The sequence below is a fragment of the Vombatus ursinus genome, unplaced genomic scaffold, assembly GCF_900497805.2.
Source record: "Vombatus ursinus unplaced genomic scaffold, bare-nosed wombat genome assembly UNPS02014170.1, whole genome shotgun sequence".
In the NCBI taxonomy this organism is placed as follows: domain Eukaryota; kingdom Metazoa; phylum Chordata; class Mammalia; order Diprotodontia; family Vombatidae; genus Vombatus; species Vombatus ursinus.
Window position 1 is genome coordinate 1682476 of NW_020953948.1, and position 22691 is coordinate 1705166.

The following is a 22691-nucleotide window of genomic DNA, read 5'->3' on the forward strand; positions in this document are numbered from 1 at the left end:
AAAAATATATTTTTTCATATTTCCATGGATCTCTGATCTCACTGGGGGAGGAGGGAAGATATACTTCCTCCAAAGGTGCAGATTGCAATTCACTCACACTGTTTCATCTGGTGCTACTATTCATGTCATTCCATAAATCTTTCTGGGAAGGGGAGGGGCAACACACAACATTCTGAAGAGAAGGAGGACTTCCTCTAGATCTCTTGACACTGTGTGGATATTAATGTATATTGCAATATTTCTCATTAATCTCAAGCACGTTGTTGTATATACTTTCAAAGGATAGGATCCCATGAACTGAAAATGTATGGAGGAAGTCCGTACAGGAGAGATGGAAAAAGAACTCAGAAATGAAATTCTGAAGACACAAAGAGAAACTGCTGTTCAGGAAGAAAACAGAATGTTGTCTGAAGAGACTGGTGTGGATGCACAGGAAATTCGCCATACAATTTCGATCTTAAAAAGACATGTACGGAAGGTAAAGGGAAGGGAAGGTAACAGGATGAATAAAAAGCATGGTACAGAATCATAAGAATTGTGTCAGAAAAGCCAAAGTTCAGAATGAACTGAGGCTGGTAAGTTAAACTAAGAGCAACAAAACATCTTTCATTTAGCTATACTGGGGGAAAGAAGAGGAACAAAGAAGGCATAAGGCTGATACCTGGGCTAGACGAGATAACTGATGATAACCAAGGCAAAGCTAGTCAATTCTTACTTTCTTTCCATTTTTTCCTGCCTGATGACCTTTGGATTGGAGATGATATACGAAAATGGATACTAAGAAGTTGACAAACCAAGGAACAGAGATAAGCAGAGCATCTAGCAGTCCATGATCAGTTCAAGGAAACTGGCTCAAATCATTATTAAGTACTGGAAGAACTGACATGTGTCTGCTGAGTCACCTGTCAGTCACCTTTGAAAGATTCTGGAAAATGGGAGCAGTGCTATAGGATGTGAGCCATCGGTGGTTTGATATCAACTGGGTCTAGAGTGGAGGTCCCTGCTCCCTGGGTGGTGTGCATGGCCTTACACTGTTCAACATTTTTGTAGATGGCTTGGATAAAAAGGCAAAGTTAGCATGCTTATCAAATGTACAGATGATATAAATCCAGGAGGGATAGCTAATGCAACACATGATAGGATCCAAGACATCTTGACCAGCTGAGATACTGGACTGAATCTAGTAAGATGATATTTAAAAGAGAAGTACCAACACAGCGGATAGAGCACCGGCCCTGGATTCAGGAGGACCTGAGTTCAAATACAGAATACAGCCTCAGACACATAACACTTACTAGCTGTGTGACCCTAGGCAAGTCACTTAACCCCACTGCCTAACAAAAAAAAAAAAAAAAAAGACAAGTACCAAGCCTTGGATTAAAAGAAATGGACTTCACAAGTACAAAATGAGGGAAGAATTCAGACAGCAGTTTCTCTGAAAAATATCAGGGAATTTTAGTTGACTCAATATGAGTCAACAGTGTAATATAGCAGCCAAAAAGCTAATGAAAAGAAAGGTCTAGCTTTCAAGAATAAGGAGGTAATAGTCTTGCTATGCTCTGCCACAGTCAGACCACATCTAGAGTATTGTATTCAATTCTAGGTACCACAGTTTAAGAAAGACACTGATAATCTAGTGAGTAGAAAGAGGTCATCCAGGATGTCAAAGGGCTTTAAGTTAATGCCATATAAGGATTGACTGAAGCAAGGGTAGATATCTGACCTGGAGTAGAGTAGGCTTAGGGAGCACACGATAGATATCTTCAAGTATCTGAAGGTCTACGGAAGAGGTATTACATATGTTCTGTTGCTTGACCCCAGAAGGTAGATCTAGGAACAGTGGAAGTTGCAAAAATGCAAATTTAGCCTTAATAAAAATTTAAAAATTCCTAACTACTAGAGCTATGACATAGTGGAATTGGCTGCCTCAGGAAGTAAGTGGGTTTTCCCTCTTTGGAAATGATGGATAACCTTTTCAGGGTTGTTGAAATAGATGACTACTGACGCTCCTTTCAACTCTGAAATTCTGTGAGTCGTTATCCCACTACATTGACATGTCAGCATTCAGTCATTACCCAATTATTGGGTACTTCAGTTGTTTTCAGTTCTTTTGGGGAGAGCGGGAAACAAAGTAACAAAAAGGTGATGAATTATTCATTCAATTCAAAGGATTTCTCACCAGTATGGATTCTCTGATGTACAGCAAGGGATGAGCTGTGGGTGAAGGCTTTTCCACATTCACTACATATATAGGGTTTTTCTCCAGTGTGAATTCTTTGATGTTGGATGACACTCCCTTGCCGACTGAAGGTTTTTCCACATTCATCACACTTATAGGGTTTGTCTACAGTATGAACTATCTGATGTTGAATAAGACCTGCAGACTGGTTGAAGGCCTTACCACATTCATTACATTTATAAGGTTTTTCCCCAGTATGAATTCTCTGGTGTCGAGTAAGGTACAGTCCCTGGCTGAAAGCTTTTCCACATTCAAAACATTTATAGGGTTTATCTCCACTATGAATTCTCTGATGGAGAGCAAGGGAAGAGCTATTCTGGAAGGCTCTACTACACATATTACATTTATAGCATTTCTCTCCAGTATGGACTCTCTGATGTCGAGTAAGGTACATACTACGACTAAAGGATTTTCCGCATTCACTACATGAATAGGGTTTCTCTCCAGTATGAATTTTCCGGTGTTCAGTGAGGTTTCCTGGATGACGGAAGGCTTGCCCACATTCATTACATTTATATGGTTTCTCTCCAGTATGAATTCGTTGATGCAGCGTAAGGAATGAGCTATTAATGAAGGCTTTGCCACATTCGCTGCATTTAAAAGGCTTCTCTCCAGTATGAATTCTGTGATGTAAAGTAAGCTGTGAACTATTACTGAAGGCTTTGCCACATTCATTACATTTATAGAGTTTCTCCCCAGTATGAGTCCTCTGATGTTCAGTAAGGTGCCCCCTCTGTCGAAAGCTTTTCCCACATTCATTACATTTATAGGGTTTCTCTCCATTATGAATTTTCTGGTGTTCTGTAAGGTGGCCCCTCCGACTGAAAGTTTTCTCACATACACTACATTTATAGGGTTTCTCTCCAGTATGAATTCTCTTATGGAGAACAAGGCCTGTGCACTTGCTGAAGGCTTTCCCACATTCAAGACATTCATAAGGTTTTTCTCCAGTATGAATTCTATGATGTACAATAAAAGTTGAGCTGTTGCTGAAGGCCTTTCCACATTCATTACATTTGTATGGTTTCTCTCCAGTATGAATTCTCTGATGCTGATTAAAGTACATAATTTGGCTAAAGGCTTTCCCACATTCACTACATTTGTATGGTTTTTCTCTATTATGAATTTTCTGATGTTCAGTAAGGTGTCCTCTCTGACTGAAGGCCTTTTCACATATGTCACACTTATAGGGTCTCTCTCCAGTATGAATTCTTTGATGTACAATAAGAGATGAACTGTTGCTGAAGGCTTTTCCACATTCACTACATTTATAGGGTCTCTCTCCAGTATGAATTCTCTGATGTCGAGTAAGGTACATAATCTGGCTAAAGGCTTTTCCACATTCATTACACTGATAGGGTCTCTCTCCAGTGTGAGTTCTCTGATGTCGAGTAAGGTAGAGTATCTGGCTGAAGGCTTTTCCACATTCACTACATTGATAGGGCCTGTCTCCAGTATGAATTTTCTGATGCCGAGCAAGGTACATAATCTGACTGAAGGCTTTTCCACATTCACTACATTTATAGGGTCTTTCCCTAGTATGGATTCTCTGATGTCTAGTAAGGTACATACTTCGGCTAAAAGTTTTCCCACATTCAAGACATTCATAAGGTTTCTCTCCAGTATGAATTCTCTGATGCAAAATAAGGGATGTGCTATTACTGAAGGATTTTTCACATTCAGTGCATTTATATGGTTTCTCTCCGGCAGGAATTCTCTTATATTGAGTAAGATGTCGCTTTTGGTGGAAGGTTTTCCCAAATTCAGTATATGTATAGGATTTCTCTCCAGTAGGGATTCTATGATAGCGAATAAGGTCTGAGTGGTAACAGAAGGTTTTACTATATTCATTATTCTTCCAAAGTTTCCTCCCTGAGGAGATTCTATTATGTTTAACTAGATCTGAATATTGTTTGAAGGTATTTCCATATATATCAGATTTATGGATCATCTTTTCTGTAGGACTACTCCACTGTATAACAGAGATTGACCTGTGACTAGAATTTCTCCTAAATTTGTCATATTCATGATTTCTTATCTTATTGGAATTGTTCTTGTGGGTGATTATTTGCTTTAGCTCTTTTCCCTGGTTGACTTGTTGCTTCTTGAAAATGGCATCACATCCGGAGGTTTCTTCAAGTTTAAAGTCCCAAGAATCATCCCTCATGAGTCTTTCCTGGGAATATTCTTCCATATAAATGCTCTCCATTGGAACTGTCTCCCTGGTTTCTGGCCAATCTGAAAGAAAAAAGAACATAAATGAACTAGTTCATTCAAGGAGCATTTATTAAATACCTCCTATGTGTAAGGAACCACACTAGGCACTGGGGACACAAGTTAAAAAACAAAATAGTCCTTTAAGGTGTTTATATTCTATTTGGGGAAGACAACATGCATACATATATGTATATACATACGTTTTATATTTATGAAGTAAATAAGAAATAATTTTTGGAGAGGTGTATACTAACAACCAAGGGTAATCTTAAACTGATCTTGGAAGGAAGCTAGGTGGTTAGTGGTTGTTTTATGACACAAATATGGTACTGAAGGTGGTTGGTTGGTTGTTGTCTTATGTTCTTGAAGAGAACCAAAATAACACCACTACATTAGAATCAAGTTGCAATGCATCCTACTGTGGCTGATACAATACAAGCTCGGAATACTCTACCACAGGTTGGGCACAAATAGTCCATGTGAACATTTGGGGTGGATTCTCTAAATTTGCATATCTTGCATTTCTTTTGAGCTACTTCAATTCTGCTTTCCTCATAGGGCACAGCACCTTCTCTGATGAGGGCACACCATGCTGAGTGGTCCTATGCCAGGATCTCCCACATCACACAATCAATTCCAAAGTTCTTAAGAGAAATCTTGAGGGTGTCCTTTTTTTGACCACCGTGTGAGTGCTTGCCTTGTGTGAATTCTCCATAGAATAGACTTTTAAGCAAGCATACATTTGGCATTCAAAGAACATGGATAGCCCACTGGAGTTGTGCTCTATATAAGCTATATGAGGCAAAAGTAAATTAAGTCAACAAGTATTTATTAGTCACCTACATGTGCCGGATACTATGCTAAGCATGGGAGATACAAAGAAAAGTGAAAAACAATTCTTACTCTCAAAGGGCTCCCAGCCTAATAGGGAGACAACACACAAACAATTATATATACCAAGTTATATATAGAACAAACTGGAGCTAATCAACAGAGGGAAGGCACTACAATTAAAGGGAAATCAAGAAAGTCTTATAGAATATGAGATTTTAGCTGGGGACCTGAAGGATGCCAGGGAAATCAGGACACAAAGGCAACAGGTGGGATAGGAAAGAATCAGAGGCATAGAAGTTAGCCAATGAAAATGCCTGGAGTGGGGGGTCGGGGCACTGTGTGCAGGGAACAGCAAGGAGGCCAGTATAACTGGATCACAAAGTAGATAAAAGGGAGTAAGGTATAAGAAGATTGGAAAGGTAAGAAGCAGTAAGATCATGAAGGGCATTAAAGCAAAACAGGGTTTTATATTTGATCCTAGAGGTAAAAGGGAGTCACTACAGTTGTTGAATGGGGTGGTGGTGCCATGGTCAGACCTGCACTTTAGGAAGATCAGTTCGACAGCTGAGTTGAGGATGGGGAGATACTTGAAGCAAGTACATCGACCAGCAGTTTCTTGCAATAGTTCAGGTATGAGGTCCTGAGCTAGGGTCATAGGAGTGTCCAAAGATCAAAGGGGGCATGTTTGGGAGGTATTAAGAAGGCAGAATCAGTAAGACTTTGCAAGAGTTTGTCTATGGGGGTGACAGAGAATGATGAGTTGAGGATGACGTGTAGGTGGATGAGCCTGGGTGACTAGAAGAATACTGGTATCCTCGACAGTAATATGAAAGTTAGAAAGAAATGAAGGCTTAGGAGGCAATCATCAATAAATATTTATTAAGCAGTTCAAGATGTTTACTAAGTTCAAAATGCAAGAATTGAGGTCAGGAGAAAGGTTAGGGCTAGACAAGAAGATCTGAGAATCATAGAGATGATAACTGAATCCATGGAAGCTGACGAGCTCACTACACAAAATAATAAAGGAAAAAAGAAGAGGGCTCAGGACACAGCCTTGAGGGACACTCAAGGTAAGCGAGTATGACCTGGATGAAGATCCGGCAAAGGAAGACGAGAAATGGTCAGATAGGTAGGAGGAAAACTGAGAAGAGGGTCATGAAAACCTAGAGAGAAATTAATATCCAGGAAAAAAAGTATGATTTATCATGTCAAAAGCTTCAGAGAGATCAAGAAAAATAAGGACTGAGTGAAGACCATTAGATTGGCTGATGAAGAGATCGTTGGCAATTTTGAAGGTAGCAGCTTCAGTTGAGTGAGTTCAAAAGCCAGAGTGCAGACAGCTCAAAACAGAGTAAGAGGAAAAGAAGTAGAACAGATGGACTTCTCAAGGAGTTTAGCCATGAAAAGGAAAGATATAGGATAATGGCTAGCACGGATGGGTCAAGTGAAGGCTTTCTGAACATAGGGGAGACATGGTTATGCTTACAGGCAGTAGGGAAAGATTAAAGATTAATGAGAGAGTAGTGGAGGCTAGGTGGAGCAGTAGATAGAGTACCAGGCCTGGCACTCATCTTCCTGAGTTCAAATCCAACCTCAGACACTTACTAGCTATGTGACCCTGGGCAAGTCATTTAGCCCTGTTTGCCTCAGTTTCCTCAACTATAAAATGAACTGAAGAAGGAAATGACAAACCACTCCAGTATCTCTGCCAAGAAAACCTTGAATGGGGTCACAAAGAGTTGGACACAACTGAAAAATGACTGAACAACAAGAAGGAATGATAAAAGGGGGCAACCTGCTGGAGAAGATGGGATAGAATGGGATTACTTGTGCACGTAAAGGGATTTTCTCAACAAGGAAGAGCATCATGTCTTTGTGTAGCACACGGGTGAAGGAGGGGATAGCAGTGAGAGGCACCTGCGTAACGAGAAATGAGGGAGAGTAGAAAAGAGGGTGCTCTTGGTGAATGGCCTCAATCTTTTCAGTGAAATAAATATGAGGCAAGGTTCTCAACTGAGAGGAGGGGAAGAGAAGGAGCCACAGGAGGTTGAAGAAGAATGAAAAGGAGAGTACACAGGAGATGGCCAGTGAAAAGGGACAGAGACTGACAATGGAGCACCACATATGAAGAACAGCAAGTAGGCCGGTCAGGCTAGAAGTCAGGAGGCAGAATGCTTTTATGAAATGCCTGCTATGAATAAGACACCCTGCAAGGCACTGTGGACACTAAGAAAAACAGAAAAAAAGACCTTTCTGTCAAGACAGTTACAGTCCTGGAAAAAGAATATGTATACGTATAATTTAAATGGCTCCAGTAGCTAGGGGGATGAGGCTGGTCAGGAAAGGCTACAAGTAAGAAATAACGTGAGTGGGGCAGCTAGGTGGTGCAGTGGATAGAGCTCCGGCCTTGGAGTCAGGAGGACCTCAGTTCAAATCTGGCCTCAGACACTTGACACTTACTAGCTATGTGACCCTGGGCAAGTCACTTAACCCCAAGTACTTCACTAAAAGGCAAAAAATAAAAAATAAAATAACATGAGCTGAACTTTGAAGGGAGCTAGTGATTCCAAAAGGAATATATTCCAGACACAGAGCTAGGAAACGCAATATGATTTGTGAGGAACCGCACATTTGGCTGGAACACACAGGATATGAAAGAAAGGAGCAAGTAAGTGCCTGTTATGTGCTAAGTGCTCTAAAATATTATGCGTAATAAGCTTAGAAAGGAAGGCTGGTGTCACATATGCGGGGAATTTAAATGTCAGAGTTGAGATTGGGAGGAGGGGTGATGTCAACACTGAAAAGGGATCAAGAAAAATGAGGACTGAGAAGTCATCAGATTTGAAATGCAAGAAATCATTAATAATTTTATAAAGTGAACAGTTTCAATAAAAGTTTTCTCAGATGGAAAAAAAAAAGGAAAACTACTATACAGTAAGTCTGCATCATTTATCATGAAAATGTTTCCAAGGACCATTTAAGAAAAATGAAAAAAGTACCTTACTATTTCCCACTTTCCTGGTTTCTCAATGTTTCTCTCTCCCAGCACACCATGGTCATGAATGGAACGGGAAAGGATCCCTGGCTGCTAGCAGAAGGAAAAGCAGCAATTGTCCCTGATTTGGAAGCAAAGTTGGGAGAACCATCCTAGAATGTGGAGTCCTGCTATCTAAGGACTCTGTCTTTGCTCATATTTCTGAACCACACTCTGCTGCCTTATCGGAGAATGGCAGTATTATGTATATGTTAGGTAATTCAGAGTACCTCACACACGCGCAATGGAATAGTGACAGACAAATAAATGGACACACACCAAGGATTTATTCAGTTCCAATGATGAAGTAATAAAAGGACAGAGATTAAGGATGGTGTTATCAGCAAGGTAAGAGGATGTGAAAGGTTGCTGGGGGAATAGTTTAAGTATAGTAGAAGGCGCATGGATAAGTAGAAATAACATGCAAGAATCAAAAACTGAGGCAGTCTAGGCTTAGAATCTCTATCATTTCACAACTGTATTATTAGAATATTCTCCCTCACAACCTTTCCAATACACAGATCATTCTCCCTATAAAGCCTCCTAAAGGCTTTTAGTGATAGGAAGGATTAAAACTTACCGTTTCAATACTCCAATACCCCACCATGGTGTGGACACCTGGGTTCTTGACAGCTGTGCTGAACAGAACATAAGTTCTGGCAGATGTTAACAAGAGGAGTGTGAGCCTGTCACAGACTGCTTGCTGTCTAAGGATAAGAGCAGCTAACTATAGAAGGTTCAATACCATATTGGCTGGGGGTTGATGACTATTTTTGTCCACAGCAGCGCTGAAAGGTCATCTGCTGCATTGTGGGATAGAAGCAGAATTTAAAGTCCTTAAAAGTAGGGGCTGGGCTTTGTTTGGTTTTTGACTTCGAATCACTAACACTTAGAACAGTGATACCTAGTAGGCTGCTTAGTAAATGCTTGCCAAACTGAACTGATTGATGAAGGGCTGCAGCCTGTGTGAGTGGAAGGAATGAAATGAAACCACAGATCCTTTTAGCACTCAATTAAGAACAATTTCATCCTGTCAGATCAACTTTGTGCTTAACACGGTCCAGTTCTTTTCTCCTATCTCTTTCTAACCTTGCTTTGAAGTCAAAAGTCCTTAGCCAAGTATTTAAAGGCCCCTGTGTTCTTGCTTCTGTTGGATAATCATTCTACTTCTAATCTAATCGCTCTCCAACAAGCAGCTTTTGCTCTAAGAGGACCAGGCTTCTCACAGCTACAGCCTATGTACCATGCTCATACTGCTTCTCACGCCTGTTATCTACTCAAATCTCAGAGATTTTGTAGGGTCTAACTCACTATTTTTTCCTCCAAGCCTCTCTCAATCTCTCCAGCCCTCATTAACTGAGTCCTTTCTCTAAACTCTGAGAATGCTGGGTTTTTATAATTCAAGGCTTCTTAAACTTTTCCTACTCACGACCCCTTCAGCACTTCTTAAACTATGGGTTGTGACCCCATATGGGGCTGAGACTCAATTTAAGAAGCACTGAATTGTGCATCCTGATACTACATCCCACAACGCTGTGCATTTTATTTTACAAGGACCTTACCTTTCTCTTCACGGACTGGGAAAACTGAGGCTATTCACTGGGAGCTCCTTCTCCCCTTTCCTCTTTCCATCTCAAAATCCCTCTAACACCACCCTCTACTATCTTTTCCTTTTCTCTAGGCAGCCCTTCTCATTGGGAAGGCTAACTCATCTACAAGGCCTTGATCTCCTTCCCTCCTGTCATCTCCAGAAGACCGGCCCCGTCAATCATCCTCCTTCTCACTATCTACTAGTTTCTTATCTATGGCCTGCAAACATGCCCAAGTCTCTCCCATCCTTAAAAACAAAACAAAAAACTCTTCAATGCAGCCTTCCATCCCCTCCAGCCATTATCTTCCTTCTCTCTTCCCTTTCTCAAGCAAACTCCCAGAAGAAGCTGCCACCCTCACCTTCACTCCTTTCTCAACTCTGCAATCTGGCTTCCCACCTCACCCTTCAACTAAAAGGCTTTCCCCAAATTAGCAACAATCTCTTGCCAAATCTTGGAGTACACCCAAAGTTAGTGGGCATGTCACAGATGATAATTCAGCAAAGGCAACTGAGTGATCATGGAGGCATTGGGATAACTGGGAGAGAGCAATTGTGACAATCCGGGAAGGAAAGGAGCTTTAAAAATGGAACTTTAAAATGAGTGGGTAGAAAAGACAATTGCATGATTTTAAAAAGCATGTCACAGTAACGTGCTTCAAAAATTCACAAATCTAGGGCTTCATCTGAAATCAAAAGGGCAACCTCTCTGCTTTAGTGAACTTATTCACAGTTTGAGATGAGTCCTGACATAAACAGAAGGATCTGAATGGGTGGAGACAGAGTTTTCCAGAGTCAAAAAGCTACTTAATGTCGGAGCTGAGGCTACTGTGCTAAACTCTGGGGATCCAAAGAAAAGGTAAAAATAGCCGTGGCCCTCAAGGAGCTTACATTCTGATGGAAAATAGATGATGGATAAATAGGTACATACAACATACAGACAGGATAGATGGAAAGCTGAAAAGGGAATGTGCTATCAGCTGGAGGGATTGGGAAGGACCTCCTACGGAAAGTGATGTTTAAGCCGAATCTTGAAGGCGGCCAACGATTCTAAGGGGCAAAGCACTCCATGCACAGGGGACGGTAAGTGTCAATCCTTCCTCAGAGGCTACCAACTGTGCGACCTGGGTATTCTATCATAGAGGTAAATGGAAACTACTGGAGGCCTTTGAGCAGGGAAGTGACATAGTGAGATTTGTGTTTTTTGAAGATTACTGTAGCAACTGTGGGGATTATGGAGAGACAGGAAGCCAAACATCCCATGGGGAAGTTGTTGCAACGATCTGGGGGAGGAAGGGTTAACAAGGGCTTGAGCTAGGGCAGGGGGGATAGGAACTAGGTATATTGTGGAGGCAAAATGGAAAGATTTGGAAATTTACAGGCTGTGGGAGACGAGTGAGAGTAAAGTGTAAAGAGATAGCCCTTGGACTGGGAACCTAATTGGAAGGATGATTGGTGCCCTTACAAAAATGGGAAAGTCTGAAAAAGAAGTGGACTTAATGGGGAAGAAAATGAGTTCCTTTTTGGACATGCTGCATTTGAGATGTTCAGTAAGCGGGTACTGAGGGAAGACTGGAGAGACTGGGAGAGATGAAGGTTAGAAAAACCTGGAAGTGATCTGCCCAGAGGACGTGACACACTGGAGGTGGGGTGGCGGAACGTGGTGGTGGTAGTGTGGTCATGAGGTCCCTTACAAAGGGAGAACATAAGATAGCGTAGCAGAGACCTGGCACACACCTATAGTTAGGGGATGATATGACGACGATCCAGGAAAGGAGAGAGAGAAGCAGTCATGAGATGGGTAGGAAGAGAACCAGGAAAGAACAAAAACTGATAGAGAAGAAAGCACACAGAAGGAAGAGGTGGTCAGAGTGCCAGGTGCTGCAGACAAGTCAAGAAGGATGAAATCTGACTGAGGAATTCAGAGACTGTTGGTAACTTCAGAGAGAAGAGTTTCAGTAAGTGAACAAACTTGGTGTCAACAAAAGATCTGATGAAGTCAATAAAGAAAGGTCTGGTGGCCAAGCCAGAACAAAACAACTTGATCATAAGAGCCAATAACATGGAGAAAAGCCAAAAATCTGAATAAAAGAATGGAATCAATGGTAAATAAAATCTAAAGCCAGAAGGCCAGTCTTCCTAAGTGGCAGAAAATATAGAAAAAGAGGCAAGATAATTAAACTAGAAGAAACCAAAACTCTAGAGAGAACTAAATGGCAGGATCCCAATGAAGAGATGAGAAAATGCACATCCTTGTCTTCCGTGGAGGACAATGGATGTGGAACACTGTATATACCACCATATCAAATCAGGTTTGTTAGTTTTGGCGAACTACATTTCTTTCCTCTTTCTTTTTTATTCTTCGTTACAAGGGATGGCTTGTAAAGCCAAGAAGAAAGGACAAAGGAATATAGTTAAAAATAAAATCAATGTAAAAACAAAAGATATAAATCAAAAAATTACAAAATAACTAAAAGAAAGAGTTCAGAGATACAATCTAAGACCCTAAGACTACCTGAAGGATGCAAGAAAGAATCTAGCCTCCATTTTTCAGGAAACTGATCAAGAGTATTTCCTAGAAACAGTAAGAGTAAGTAGTAAATACGAAGACCACACAGACCTTGCCAGATTCCCTGAGATAAACATCAGATTCACCGGACCATACACAGTGCTGCCAACCTCCAGAGCTTCAAAAGAGATTTTACAAGTAGCCAAGAATAAAATCACCACTTATCAGTGGACTCCAATTTGAAAAGTGGTAGCTTAGCATAGCTCACAAGTCAAAGGCAACTGAACTTCAGCCCAGAACCTTCTGGCTAAAGTAGGAATATTCGGTTAAGGTAAAATTATTTTTAAATTCTACACATTTTCAAGGGTTAATACAGGCAAAACAAAACTTGACTGAGACCTCTGATAACCACATCTTCCCAGGAATAATTCTTCAGGTAATTCTTAAAAGACAGCAAGACAGGAGGGGAAATTGAGTATTCAATCAATGAGATAAAACTGAATAATTAAATCAATAAGAGTACTTATTCAAATGTTACCCACAATTGATCAAAAATAATGTTGTTAAGATCTGAAGGTATATAGAGAAGCAGGGCAGAAACATCTGAGTAGGAAGTTTGTCACGTTATTCAGTTGAAGAAAAAATCAGAGGAGTTATCATCTGGAGTGATCTTATGAGGAAATGGGCTCAGTAAAGGGAGCCAATTTAAGGGTAAAACAGGGTTGGCAAGATCTGTAATTGTCTTCAAGAAGTGAAAGATCAGATTCTAAAAGGAGCATCAGAATACCAGGGTGTTAATGTGGTTCTCCAGCTGGGCTTTAATTAAAAAAAAAATAATAAAGGCTTTGCCTCATTTAGCAAATGCCCAGAAGATCATTGTAACTGACAACTTAAGGACACAAAGAGTAATGGGAAAAAGTAAGAAAGACACTAATACGTGAACAAATAAGTAACATTCAGGAGGAATTCTTTGATTGTGGATGTTACATATACTGAACAAGGAAAAGATGGGAGTTGGGGAAGGGGACTGCACAGAGGAAAGGAAGAGAGACCAACACTTGAAAATATCTTTGTAGACACAAGTGCTTTTCCTTCTTCCCAATTAATTTCTAAAGCTACCACTTCCCCAGCACTCGGGATCCTGCTCCCTTCTGGCCCTCTGAGGACATCATCGCCTTGATGCAGCACAACGGTACCAGGGAACAGCGCTGGCTTGGTAGCCAGAGCACCCGTGTGACACGGGCCAAGCCACGTCTCCCCTCTTGGCCTTGTCTGTGAAACGAGTGGCTGGAATCATCCTGCTCCCAACCGGGCCTCAGTGATGGCTTCTTCCACCAGCAACCCTAGCTCTTCTGCTTCATCATTCCCTTTCCTTCTGCACTCATGATGCTGCGCTACATTTAAAACAAGAATTTTTGATACTTTAATAGATCATAAGATCTTCCATCCGAGAGCAAGGGCTGGAAGTGACCTCGGAGGTCCTCTAGTCCAACCTCCTCATTTTACAGATGAGGAAACTGAGGCCCAGGATGCGGAAATAACTTGACCAAGGCTGAACAGGTATTAAGTGCCAGAGGCGAGATTTGAACCCAGGTGCTCGATTCAGGAGCCAGTGTTCTTTCTCCTGAGAAGATCACCGATCTGGCCACTCTTGCCACTGGGCACAGTTTACACAGTCCCTCCTCACCCTCTCAGGCTGTGCTCTCTTTTCCATGTTCTTGAGTGAGTCTTCCGTGGGGGGTTTACCCAAAATGCCGGCAGCTTTCCTCTGCATCTCTTCATATTGTCTCAGTACCGGCTGAGCACGCTGGTTGGCTCCAGGTTATCAACTGCTCTCTGTATATGAATGACCCACTTCTTAGAACCAGCACCAACAAGGAGTCTCCACTCTGCTGTCCTTCTTACCGCTGTCAGATTCTTCAGATTCAGAAGCTCTACCCACTGGCTCCATTTCCTTCTTAAAATGCCGCAGTCAGTAGGACTGCCCCAGCATTACGAGAAAACTCTTCCTGACAGTCATCACAGCCCATCAAGTGGGGAACAGCTGAACAAGTTGTGGTCTTTGAGTGTGACCGAATACTATTGTGCTATAAGAAATGATGAGCAGGATGCTTTTTTTTTTTTTTTTCAGAAAAACCTGGGAGGCCTTATGTGAGCTGACACAAAGTGAAGTGAGCAGAACGAAGAGAACACTGTGCACAGTAACAGTAATACTGTAATGACGATCAACTGGGAAATACTGGGCTACTCTGATCAATACAATGATTCAAGACAATTCCAAAGGACCCATGATGAAAATGCTGTCTGCCTCCAGAGAAAACTGAATACAGATTGAAGCAAACTTTTTTCACTTTCTCTATGTTTCCTGCTTTTTATTATTATTATTATTATTTGCAACACGGCTAATATGGAAATGTTTTGTTCGACTTCACCTGTATAATAGATATCACACTGCTTGCCTTTTCAATGGGTAGGAGAAGGGCAAGAGGGGAAGGAAAGAATTTGGAATTCAATTTTAAAAAAATGAATGTTAAAAATAAATATTAAGAAAAAGAAACCAAATGGGACACTTCTTCATCGAGGACTAGAGGAAAGGATGTAGGGAGAGATGGGAGTGAACTGACAGGATGAGGGAAAGGGTTTGGGAGAAATCATGCTTATGGGGACACAAAAGAGACCTGGGAACAAAGAATCACCTAAGAATTCATGATGAAAAGTCTCTGCCTGTCTCTGTAGGCTTGGGGGCTTTGAGCAGTGCCCCCTGCCCGCCATTTTATTTTATTTTATTTTTACTGCCCATCATTTTAAAGGCATTTCCTCCTAAATGGCAAATGAGATCTTGCTTGCAATGACTCTGTCCTATCCTGTTTCATTCACTCACCTGGACAGGGGCCTCTTGAGATTTCTCTCTCCAGTATCCATGGTGCTTCCCCTCGTTCCAACCTGTAGATGACTTCTGGTTTGAAAACCTGAAGCCCTGTGTATGAGGAAAGAAATGAGAAAGTGGTAGGGACAGAAAGTCACCTTACAGTTCAATTCCAATGCCTCTTCTGGGAAAAGAGGAGATGATCCTAGCAGTCAAGGGTAGTAACAAGGGGCCTGTGAAGGATGTGCTGTATTGCATGTCTAGGACATCTGGGTAAATGGGTCATGGAGAAGATCTGGGATCACAAAATTAATTTACTTGTCTCCTTCTTCCTTTTAAGGAAGCCAGGGACTATTCAGCCATCTGAACTGAGATTTAAAAATCTGACCTGGAGGGAGGAGAGAGGAGGGAAGGCAGAGCTCTGCACACAGAGGGGCTGCCAACTTCTAGCTGTAAAAAGCAAAGAGGGAGTAGACAGAGATCAAGAATCTCCAAGGCCCTGCGGTACATCAGAAGCCCCCAAAGCCTTTGGGAAGCACAGATACAAGAGCATCTTTGTCCCTGGAGAAAGCCTTCCTTACCCAGGGAGACCAGGGTCCTGTAGTTCTCCAGCATCACATCCCTGTATAAGTTCTTCTGGGCAGGGTCCAGCTGTCCCCACTCCCCTTGGGTGAAGTCCACAGAGACATCCTTGAAGGTCACTGACTCCTGAAACATCAAACATACGTCTCATATAGGGATCATCCTCCCACTGGAATGAGGAAGAGATCAAGATGAAAGCATATATAATGGCTGGTGCTCGTGGTATTCAGGCCCTGAGGATTCCCAGCCAGATAGAAAGGGCAATCAATCAGTCACTAAGCATTTAGTTAATACCATCAAATACAACAAATGTGAGGATTATGTGGAATAATGGTGAGGTCTGCCTAGAGTAGCACAATTGGAGGGAACACTGTGGGAAGGGATTAAGCAGGGGGAAAACCCTCCTGGTCAAGAATGGTAGAATAATGCAAAAGGGTAGGGTGAGGAGCCCTGGTCCTGCTACTGGCGATGTGGGTAAATCACTGGATCGCTGTGGCTTTTGGTTTCTTGTGTCAAATGAGAGGAGGGTTAAATCTGGTAATTGCTGATGATCCTTTCCAGCTTTAATGATCAGTGAACTCGACTATGTCAACCTCCTTCATCAGAACGTGCTGACTCTTTGGAGAGAGAACAAATGGTGCCACGGGGCCTACCAGGAGCTTTACTTGGTCAGAGAATGTCAAGGACAAGGGAGAGAACTGTGTCCACGCTGAGAAAAGAGAGGCAGTTTTAGGAAAGAGATAAAACACTAACTCACCTGGGATGTGGCTGTTAGGGACCCAGAAGTCATTTCCTCCCCTTTGATGCTCCTTTCTTAAGGAAGGGCAGTCTTCTGAAGGGAGACCTGGAGGAAAAGAAAGGAGTTATAAGAGAGATCAGCGCTGCCTCACAGCTCCCAAAGTCACCAAAATCCAGCTGAGCGTGATCCCTGTAGAGCCCAAGAGGCTGAGAAGGCAAAGGGAGTCCAGAAACACCTCACATGTTCCTAAGATAAGTGAAAACTGCTGCAGACATGAAAGCCTAAGGGCTGATTCTATTTCTGTTTCTGAAGCAGGTTCCAAAGAAAAGAGGCAAGACTGGCAGTCCGGACACACGGGCTAAATTTGGTCCCGTGTACTCTGTGGTAATTGGGTTGTAACTAAATCTCCCTATGGCTCAGTTACCTTCTCGGTTCATGATGTGAAACATTTCCATTTTCCTTCCTGCCTCACAGGATGGGAGAGATCAAATTTCTGAGTTCTCTGAAGACTACTGTTGGACAGGGAGGTGCTACCTACGGAGATGGTGCTCCATCTGCTTCATGCAAAGGTCACCTTCTAAGCCTGAGGCTCTGTGTGCGAAGCACTTTCCAACCCTTAAAGTACCACATAAATATCAGTTGGTATTATAACATTACAAAAAGGGGCTCATGTCTTAATAGGTTGTCAACCCCAATCTCAATTACCAGGCACTGTGAGCTCCTGGAAAAGGCTCTCACTGAATCAAATTCACACTGAGCCGCGTACTCGGGGACCTCTCTGGCACATTCAGACACGTGTACCCAGGGCTTCTATTCTGACCAACACACCCCGGCTGGCCCCGGAACCAAGTTGTCATTCTATGCAACCCCTCTCGGCTGGGCACCAGCGCGGACATATTCAATTCAGCACATTTTAGAATGAGCACCTGCTATGGGCAAGGATACAAGGATGAAAAATGACAAGCAGGGTCCCTTAGGGAAATCGTTATGTACACAAATAAGCATGACACCAAGAAGATGATAAGAGGGACAGAGAGAGACCAAGACAAAGCATTCGAAGAAACTTGAGGGAGAGGTCACTTTTTGCTGGTGGGGAGGAGAGGAAATCCTCCTGGGAAGCAGTGACACCTGGAGAGGGCCCTGAAGGCAGCTCTCACTGTTACCAAGCTTTTCCTCCTATCAAATCTAAATTAGATATCTTTGTGGTATTCCTCCTATCAAATCTAAATTAGATATCTTTGTGGTACAGTGAGGGGCACACTGGGCCTGGAGTGGGGATGACAGGAGTTCGAATTTGGCCTCAGACACTTACTAGTTGTGAGACCCTAGGCCAGTCGCATAATCTGTTTGCCTCACTTTCCTCAACTGTAAAATGGGGATAATAATAGCACCTATCTCTGAGGACGCTATTGTGGGGATAGGATGAGGTAACATTGGTAACGTGCTTAGCACAGGGCCTGGCACATAGTAGGCCATAGTTACACAAGCACGTGCTCTCTTCTCTGTCCCTTCTGGCTTGCATCTCCACTGAGCTCACTGGGACACAGTGAAATGAGCAATGAACCAGACTCAAAGGGCCGGGTTTGAATCCCCGCTTTGCTACTCGTGCCTGCGTGATTTTGGACAAGTCACCATGCTTCTCTGCAGGCCAGTTTCTTTCTCTATAAAATGAGAGACTGGGCTAAAGAAGGTCTTTTCTGGCTCAGTCTCTGTTGCCTCCCCCACCCCCACATTCCCAGCCCTTCGGGGCCTCCTGCCCCTCTCACACACCTGCTTCTTCACCTGCCGAGAAGCCTTTATTAAGTACCAACTCTGTGCCAGGCTCTGAGAATACAAGGAAGGGCAAAAACCACAGCCTCTGCTCCCCAGGAGCGCCCAGTCTAACAGGGGAGACAGCATCCAAAGAACTGGGTTCAAACACGATCTAGACAGCAGAGACTGGACGCCATCTCGGGCACGCACTACCACTAAGGAGGATCAGGAGAGGCTTCTTATAGAAGGTGGGATCTCAGCGGGGACCTGAAGGAAGCCAGGGAGGCCAGGAGATGGAGGGGAGGGAGGGTATCCAGGCATGGGGGGACAGAACGTCTTGTGTGAGGAGCTGCAAGGAAGCCAGTACTGCTTTACGGCAGTGAATGCGGTGGGCTGTAAGGTATAGGAAGACTGAATCCTACATCTTCTCTCATATACCCATGTAGGGATCATAGATTTCAAAGTGGAAGGGACCTTGGGAGCCATCAAATCCAACTCCTTAGTTTTACAGATGAGGGAACTGAGGCACACAGCGGTTAAGTCATTTGCCCACGGTCAGAGAGCTAGCATCTGACACCAGATTTGAGCCCAGGTCTTCCTGATTCCAAGTCCAGTGCCCTATCCATACAAAGCCCCCTACCTCCCTACTACCTGTCCACCCCTTTCCCCACTTCTGGCCAGGCTCAGTACAGGAAAACCTACAGAGCATCCTCTTCCTTCTCACACATGAGCCCCGTCCCCAAACTCCTAGCCCTGAAGAATCCCCTTCTCCCACACCTAGTCTCATAGCATCCTCTCTTGTACACAAAGCGCCTCTCGTCCCACAGAGCTCTCTCCCACTCACCTTTCCACATCCTTACGTTCTTTCACTAACCCCAATTAGGCAATTCCTCCCTCCAGAACCCAACCCCAATGCCCGGCAGAACCACCTCCCACCTCCAGGGACACATCCTTTTCTCATTCCTAGTTCTATAAAGCCCCTTCCTCTTTTCCCTGTCTCATACACTCTTCACAAACCTGTGGCACTCCAAAGGCCCTACCCTAACATGCTTTTCCACCATGCCCAGTCTCACATTATCTTTTTCATAAAATGAGGAGACTGGATTAGATGAGCACCAAGGGAACTTCTGGTTCTATGAAAGAACCAGCACGGCTTCATCAAGTACAGGCCATGCCCAACAGCAATGCAAAGCCAAGAACCTCCTTCAAGCAAGGAAGGATGGAAAGGAAGAAAGAAAGAGAGAGAAAGAGAGAGACAGAGACAGAGACAGAGAAAGAGAGAGAGAGGAAGAGGGAGAGGGAGGGAGGGAAGGAGGAAAGAAACTGAGTGCTAGGTAGTTATAATGGTCAAGCTCAGTCCCAAAGAAGAGTTGAGAAAATGTACCTCCTTCATTTGGGGAACGGAGGTCGGGGGTGTGGAACAATGCCTACACTGTCAAACATGGTCAAACAGGTTGGCCAGTTTTTGCTGAACTGTGTTTTTTTTTTTAAATAAAAAATGGGGGTCATTAGGAGAAGCCCAGTGACCATGATTAAGGAAGTTATATTCTCACTATACTCTGCTCTGGTCAGATCACACCAGCAGCGCTGTATCAATTTCTCGGTGCCACATTTTTACAGAGAATATTGATGGAGCTGAAGAGTTTCCAGAAAAGAGCAAACAGCATAGTGAAGAGTGTTGAATTCCTACCATATGACAAATGGGGGAGGGGAGGAAACAGGGAATGCATGCAGTTCTCATCAAATATTGTGTTATCACATACATAGGGGATTAAATTTGTTCCTTTGGCCCCAGGAAGACCAGGAACAATGGGTAAAACTTGCAGAGAGACAGAGACAGAGACAGAGAGAGTGGGAAAGATTTAAGTTTGATGTGAGGAAAAACCAATAATTAGAATTGTCCAGAAGTGAGATGGGTTGCCTCTGGTGGCGGTAGATCCCCTCTCACTCACTTTTTCACTATCTTAAAACAAAGGCCTGATGACCATTTGTTGAATGTGTCTTAAAGAGTAGTGTTTTCTCCTTTGGGGACAGGAGAGGTTTGACCTAGGTGGCCCCCGAGATTCGTTCCAACTTTGAAATGTCCTTGCTCATGTGAAGGTAGGAATACATGGCCTCAGGGTTTGCTTCCAACTCTAATTCCTGAACACGTGTCAGATGTAGCTTGGCCAGGGGACAGTGTACGGGGGTGGAGCGTGGAGGGAACATCACCTCCCGAAGGCTGCCTGCACATCAGGCTTACCTCAGCACAGATCAAGACTGCTTTGGGCTTCTTGGCCGCCATATTGCGCTGTTGACTTGGGACAAAGCCCACTTAAACACTCAGATCTTTTCACACGTGCTGCTGTCTGATAATGTCTTCTCATGGATTTGTAAAGTGAATTTTTTGAACCCAAGTGTAAGCTTTTACATTCATCACTTGAGATTCATCTTATTATATCTGGTACTGCTTCTCCAGGTCACTTTGGATACTGATTCTGTCACCTAACACATTAGCCATCTGTCTCAGCTACGGGCCACAGGTGGTGAAGCGGATGGAGCGGTGGGCCCGGCATCAGTACGACCTGACCTCAAATTCTGCTTCAGACATTTACTAGCTGTGTGACCTGAGACAAGTCACTGAGCTTCTGCCTGCCTCAGTTTCCTCAACTATAAAATGGCGATAACAACAGCATGTACCTTGCAAGGTTGTTGTGAAGATCAAATGAGATATTTGTAAAAGCCCTCAGCACAGTGCATGGCACCCAGTAGATACTATATAAATGCTTATTCCCTTTCCCTCATTTCCCATTTGCAAATCTGATGAGAATGCCACCTACGTTTTAACTGAAGACATTAATAAAAATGTCAACAGCACAAAGTCAAAGGCATGCAGGGATCCCTGGGGTACCCTAGAAGAGAAACCTTTCAAAATGATATTCAACTATTAATCAGACCAGACTCTTAAATTTAACTGGTGTGGAAGTGATACAACTGTATAATCATTTAACTCATATCTCTCCATCTATCCTACAAGAATAGGGTGGAAATCTGCCAAATACTCTGCAAAAATCTAGGTTAAGGGGGCAGCTAGGTGATGCAGTGGGTAGAGCATCTGCCCTGGAGTGAGAAGGACCTGAGTTCAAATCCGACCTCAGATACTTGACACTCACTGTGTGACCCTGGGCAAGTCACTTAACTCCATTGCCTGCCCCACCCCCCCCCAAATCTAGGTTAAAAACACCCGTATCATTCTTTGTTCTTTGCAAATTTCCAAAGATTTGTGGCAGCGACTTTACAATATTTGCCAGTTCTTTCAGTATGCAGGACTGATGATTTGAACTTTTTTATGGATTGTGCTAGGTCTTAGTCAACAAACATTTATTAAACACTTACTACACGCCGGGCCCTGGGCCCCTGCCCTCAATGAGCTCACATTCCACGGGGGGAGGGGGGAGAGTGTGAACAAATTCTGTAATAATAATAGCTAGCATTTATATACCGCTTTGAGGTTTGCAAAGCACTTCACAAATGCTATTTTAATTAATTCTCACACAGATTCTGCGAAGCAGGTGCATTATCCTACCCTTTCACTGCTTAGGAAACTGAGGCAAGCAGAAGTGCAGAGCCTCGCCTAAGATGGCACGGCTAGTACAGGGCTGAGGCTGGACTGGACCTCGGGTCCAGCCGCCTCTCCACGCTGGCTGGGCGCCCTGGGGGGTTTCCCCCCCGCTTACCACCTCCCCGCCCGGCTTCACGCGGTGCCCGCCCCTCCGGCCTCCGCTCTCAGCGGCTCCTGCTCCGAGCCTGCTCCTCCCCAACGTTAACCCTTTCGGGTCTCCCGGCTCTTCCCCACCCTCCATTCTCCACGCTAGTTTCAGAGGACCCCCGGTTCGGCCTCAGTTTCCATCGCCCGGACAGAGGCCCCTCCCCCACCCAGTGGTCCCACCCACCCCCACCCCCACCCCACTCCCATTTCTGGCTCAGCAGAGGCCCTCCCCCTACGCTCTCTGCAGAGCCCCTCCCCCAATTCCCTTCCCCCACCTCTAACCTAGCAGAGCCCCTCCCTCTGCTCCCTCCCCCATCTGAGGTCCCGCGGAGCCCCTCCCCCCACGCCCCTTACACTCACTCACACGTCTCACTGGGGAGGGGAGCTGTGGTCACATTCACCGTCCCCTCGGAGCCGCCCTACGACAAAACCCCCGGAAGGCCTGCCTGGGTGCGGACTGCGCCTGCGCAGACACAACTTCGAGACTACGAGTACCAGAATGCTTTGGGCTAAACCCCCGCGAGAGGAAAGGGGGCGGGGCCTGAAGAGGGCGGTGGAGGCAGGGAAGAGGCGGGGCGGGGCG

General features: G+C 43.9%; 1 protein-coding gene across 2 annotated transcripts; it reads right to left on the bottom strand.

Moving 5' to 3' along the window:
- Positions 1-1342: 1342 nt before the first annotated feature.
- On the bottom strand, positions 1343-22550 carry LOC114041190 (zinc finger protein 420-like). Of its 2 annotated transcripts, none has more exons than XM_027859512.1 (5): positions 22473-22550; positions 16627-16713; positions 15869-15995; positions 15303-15398; positions 1343-4477 (listed from the first exon to the last, which is right to left on the bottom strand). In XM_027859512.1, exons 2-5 carry the CDS (start codon positions 16657-16659, stop codon positions 2151-2153), a joined length of 2583 nt encoding a protein of 860 aa, XP_027715313.1. In that variant the 5' UTR covers positions 16660-16713; positions 22473-22550; the 3' UTR covers positions 1343-2150. The 2 variants fall into 2 exon arrangements, with proteins under 2 accessions (XP_027715313.1, XP_027715314.1); XM_027859513.1 differs by having other exon boundaries at positions 22469-22526.
- Positions 22551-22691: the final 141 nt, after the last annotated feature.

Bases quoted from the DNA above. Each gene is read 5' to 3' on its own strand.
- LOC114041190 (XM_027859512.1), bottom strand. From the start codon at position 16,659: ATGACTTCTGGGTCCCTAACAGCCACATCCCAG. The intron at 15,996-16,626 runs GTGAGTTAGTGT...TTGATGTTTCAG, and splicing joins CCCTAACAGCCACATCCCAG to GAGTCAGTGACCTTCAAGGA. The intron at 4,478-15,302 runs GTGAGTGAATGA...TTTTTCTTTCAG, and splicing joins CTCAAGAGGCCCCTGTCCAG to ATTGGCCAGAAACCAGGGAG.